Source organism: Helianthus annuus, chromosome 13, assembly GCF_002127325.2.
Source record: "Helianthus annuus cultivar XRQ/B chromosome 13, HanXRQr2.0-SUNRISE, whole genome shotgun sequence".
NCBI lineage: Eukaryota > Viridiplantae > Streptophyta > Magnoliopsida > Asterales > Asteraceae > Helianthus > Helianthus annuus.
Window position 1 is genome coordinate 57,711,032 of NC_035445.2, and position 5,375 is coordinate 57,716,406.

At 33.1% G+C, this 5,375-nt stretch overlaps 1 protein-coding gene across 1 annotated transcript; it reads left to right on the forward strand.

Annotated features, from left to right (window-relative positions):
• Window positions 1–522: 522 nt before the first annotated feature.
• On the forward strand, window positions 523–1,264 carry LOC110902692. Its single transcript, XM_022149161.2, has 2 exons — window positions 523–660; window positions 752–1,264. The coding sequence occupies exons 1-2, from the start codon at window positions 568–570 to the stop codon at window positions 971–973; spliced, it is 315 nt and encodes a 104-aa protein (XP_022004853.1). The 5' UTR covers window positions 523–567; the 3' UTR covers window positions 974–1,264.
• The last annotated feature ends 4,111 nt before the right edge of the window (window positions 1,265–5,375 follow it).

Consider the following 5,375-nt stretch of genomic DNA (forward strand, 5'->3'; position numbering starts at 1 on the left):
AAGTATACATGTTTATTTATCTTCACTTAATTTGAGTTTTTTTCTAAACTAGTATTGGTGAAAAAAGTATTTACTATTTTGATGTTCTTTCAAAGCTATTTACCAAAATGGTGTTTTCATTTATTTTGTATAATCCTTTTGTTTTAACCAACATAATAAACTTATTATTTTTCAATTCGATCAATGAATATCCGTATTTTTATTTTTTCTTATTATACCTTTTATTTTAATCAACCCAGTATGTTTTTTTCAATCATTCTACTAAGAGTAAATTACAAGTTTTGTCCTTTATGTTTGTACCAAATTTCAGGCGTTGTCCTTTACCTTTAAAATTTATGAGTTTTGTCCTTAATGTTTGAAAATGTTGCACGTTATGTCCTTTATAGCAAACCCAGTTATATTTTTCAGTTAAATGAAGGCATGTGCAGGGCACATGAGGGTAGAAAAGTAATTTAACCTGCCAACTTGTCTTTCCCCTTTATTTATAACATTCCTGCCCTAATTCCTTTCATCTTTCTTCATCTTCAAAATTAGGGTTCATCATCATAACTGCAATTTAGGGTCGCCATGGTCAACTGCCATTGTGGAAGGGAAGCTATTATACAGACTTCATGGACAAAGAAGAAACCTGGCCTCCGTTTTTATTCTTGTCCTGTCCAGGTAATCTTTCATCTTCTTCAAAATTAGGGTTCATCGATTAGATAAGGGAATGTCGTTTGTGATTTTAATGTTTTGATTTGGTCAAATGTAGGGTTCAAATTGTCCATTTATTGGATGGTTCGATCAGCAAAGGTGCCAAAGGTGCATAGATATCATACCTGGATTGCTTAGGGCTAAGAACAACTTGGAATCGGAGAAGATGCAGCTGCAACAAGAGAACATGATTCTGGAAGAAGAAAACATTAAGCTGCAACAAGAGAACATGAAAGTTCACTACTACAAAAACAGGCATTTGCTACAGCCAAATCCATAGCAAATCCGTAGCAAACACCCATATTGCTACGGATTTGCTATGAATTTGATCTGTAGCTACAAGTCTCGTCGCGAAATTCTTTGCTACAGATTTTAGCTATGGAACTATATTTGCGACAGTTTTAGCTACAAAAATGGTCATTGGAATCTTAGCTACAAATTTTGCTACGAAAAAGTTCGCTATGAATTTTGCTACAGATTTTTAGCTACAAAAGTTTGCTACAAAGGTGTAGCTATGGATGTTTGCTATGTATTTTAGCTACTGAAAGCTTTAGTTTTTCTACGATTTTTGCTACCAATTATGCTATGAAATTTAGCTACAAAATATGATACTTTTTTTTTGTTAGATTTTTGCTACAAACCTAGTTACAGGCAATGGAAAATACATATATTGCACAAAAAAAGTATATTATTTCACAAATATATACAAATTATACCAGTGATAAATTTACATACGAGTAGAACATAATAACCAACTTGCCCAAATGTAATACAATAAAAAAACCAAATTAAATAAAAGCAAAAGAATAAACATTGAACTATACTGTTTAGTAACATAAACTCGTATCTTCACTCTGTTAAAAGTTTGTGACAACAATTGAGATATCTCGTTAACTTCAACTCATATCCTTCACATTTCTTCAATTTTCTCCATCAATGCATGCTTCTTTTATCTTGTTCTAACTCCGTGATTTGTCCCTTCAACAATGAAGTGGATGACATAAAACATGTGAGCTTCCTTCTACAAATTGAAGAAATGGATGATATACGCAGCAGAATGCCTGAATGTAAAAAGGTAAAAATAATAAAGATCTTATTAATGTATATAATAGATCACTTGAACATTGAAGAGTTAACATTAATTCTTCACGCTGATAATTAGTTCCAGTTAAATATCAAATTAAATGAAATAGACTCATTATATTATCAACAGTTTGCAGTCGGCTATAAACTGAGCAATACCTTCTCTGGACATGATGTGGTGGGGCAATCATGTGGACGCTACATGTCACCAATAGTAGCCTTCATCGTCTTTGCTAATTAGTCCAACATCTACAAATAGTCAAAATCATGCTGAATGAACAGGAAATTGCATAATCAAACAGAACATATTATATATATATATATATATATAATATGAGAACCTTCGCGTTCTTCCTCTAGTCTCTCCGGACACTAACACTCCATCAAAGCAGCCCATCTCTTTTTCAATGATAAAGTACACTTAGAAAGAGAGAGAAATTTCGATTTGGAGTTGGAAAAGGAAAATCGATTTGGGGTTGGGAGTCGGGAGAAGGAGCAAATATATGAACGGATTTGAGGGGGAGATTTGAATATGAATCCGTTTTGGTGAAAAATGGGAAGCGGGAAACTGGGAAAGTGGTGAACCGTGATTTGGGGGGAATGGAGATTTTCAAGGGATTTTGGAAAACTGATTTTCATTTATAAATGAGTTTTGTATTTATATTTTATAAACTATTTATAAATTCAATTATAAAATAATCTTGATTATGCTAAACTATTTATAAATTCAATTTTAAAATAATCTTGATTACCAATGCTAAGTATATATTATGTTTTTTTATTTGTAATTTCGCTACAAATTTTATTAATTTCTTTTTTATGCTCATTACTCAATTCTTAGGAATTTACAATGATTTTTAGTTAAATTACGTTATTTTTGTGTTTTGTGTTTACCATTGAAGTTATTATAATATTTTTAATTTATTTATTTTTTACTTATTTATAATTTTTTCACTAATTTTTCTGTTAATTTTTGCTATAGGTTTGCTAAGGATATTGCTACAAACTTTAATAACCCTGTTAAATCATTTTTTTTATTTTGTCTTTTTTGCAACGGAATTTGCTACCGATATTACTAAAAATATTGAAGAAGGTTGTTCTCATTTTTTAATCAGATTTTGCTCTAGGTTTGCTACAAATTATGCTAAGTTAGTTTTTAAATATCTTTTCTTCTTGATTTTGCTATGAATTTTGTTACGAGTTTTATTTAGTTGTTTTTAAATAGTTATTTTCTCAACTTTGCTATAAATTTTGTTAGGGATTTTATTTATCTTTTTTTATATAAATTAAAAAAAAAGTTTTCATGCTTTTGCTACTAATTTAGCTACCAATTTTACGAATTTATTGTTATAATGTTTGTTTCCTCAATATTGCTACCAATTTTGCTAGGGATTTCATTTGCAACGGAATATCCATAGCTAAACTGTAGCAAAATATGTTTGTAGCTAATCCGTAGTAAATTCGTAGCAATATTTGCGACCGATTTTCTCCGTAGCAAAAATCCATAGCAAATGCTTATTTTTGTAGTAGTGGTTGAAGCAAAGTCAAGAAAATTGAAAAGTATTTGGTTTTTAGTTGGATCTGTTTTGTGATGTATGTTCTGGCATTTTAGGGTGTTATACATGATGTGCAGTATGTGTAAAATGACAAGATCTAATTTTGAATGACAAGATCTAAGTTTGTGATGTATGTTATGGCTTTTTAGTTTGTTATATGTTATGTGCAGATCAAAGTGGAATGTCCAATGTAATTTGACCATAACCTGACCAAAACAAACAAAGTGGACCATAACCTGTTATGTGTAGAACAAACTGACCAAAATAAACAAAGTGGACCATAACCTGTAATGACCAAGACAAACTGACCAATACAAAGTTGACCATAACCTTTAATGACCAAAACAAATTTAACCAAAGCAAAGTGACCCATTCAAACAAAGTGACCAAAACAAGATGGACCATAACCTGTAATGACCAAAACAAAGTGACCTAAACAAACTGACCTAAACAAGCTGACCCATTCAAACAACAAAGTGCAGCAATTGACATCTAAACAAGCTGACCAAAAATAGACCCAAAACATACCATTCAAACCAAAACAAAACAAACCAAATCAAACCAAAACAAATTGTAAACACAAATAACTACTTACCATATTATAGCCAAACCTGATTCATGTTCCAAATACTACCAACATTTCAAAAACATCTAAATAGTAGCAACCCTACAAGACATAAAACAAGTTCACAAACATCTAAATACTAGCAACCAACATTTCCAAAAGACATAAAACAAGTTCAAAAGACATAAAACAGGTTAAGTTTGCTGCTGCCTTCCTTTTCTTCCCTGCCTTGCCACTCTTCCCTGATTTGCCAGTCTTGACAGCTTCACCTTGACCCTTGCAAGTCCTTGAATTATGTCCAGTCTTCTTACACTTTGAACATGCACCTTTAGTGTGCTTTTTGGACAGCCTTCCTGATTGGGTCATCTCTTCAAGCTCCAAAGCAGATCTTTTCCTTAATTTCTTGGGTCTACCAACCTGGGTGTGATGTTTTGGGGGTGTAATCGTTGTAGGAGCATTTACCCTTGTCCATAAAGTGCTACCATTAATAGGGTTCACCCTAAAAGAGTACACCTGTTTCCACCTCTCCATTGTATGAACCGGATGTACCCAACTCTCCAAATCACCCACCCTGCCCCCATTAGCAGCTTTCTCCCAAGTTGCAGCCCCAACATGTTTGCATGGCATTCCTATAAAACATATTCAACCTTTAGACAAACATCCAGTTAACAACTTCAAAAAATGAAGAGTGAGTTACCTGTTATTTCCCAGGCTCTGCAACTACGTGTCCTTGCAGCCAAATTCACTGCACGTGCATGATTTGGCTTTCCACTAACCTGATACAAATCCCCCCCCCCAATTCCACTGAACATGGTAAGTGGTTGCATCTCTTTTGATCCCTTCAAAAGGTTTTGTTGCCTTAGGTGTAAGCAAGCCTTCACTTCTCTCCATTACGTTCAACACAGTTACTATTCTCCTTATTAAATACTCCCTTATGTATTCAAGGGCTGATATGATAGGCTTGTCCCTGCTTTCTATTATCTTTCCATTGAAAACCTCACACATGTTATTAAGCACTATATCAGACACAACCCTCCCTGTGCCAAAAGTAGGAACAAATGAATACATAAGTGAACAAATGAAAAGTACCTAAAAAATAAGCCCTTGACCAATGTAAAGGAGGAATCTTTGACAACCATAAGTGAGCTTTCTTGTTGAAAGCCTTCAAGTCATCCATAGCAACTGATAATTCTGGGACTGTTGTTGCACAAGCACATTTCCAAAGCTTATCCTTGTAAAGATCTCCTTTGAAAGTAACTTTCATGTTTTCATGTATGTGGCGAAGACAGTATCGATGCTCAGCACAAGGAAACAATTTTGAGATTGTAGGAAGTATCCCATGCACAATATATTGCAATTAAAAGACAGTTAACAAAGTAAAACACAGTTAACAATGTAAAGGACACTTTACAAAGTAAAAGACAGTACCTTTTGTCTATCACTTATGAAAGTAAAATTTGAGTAAGTGCCTAAACCAA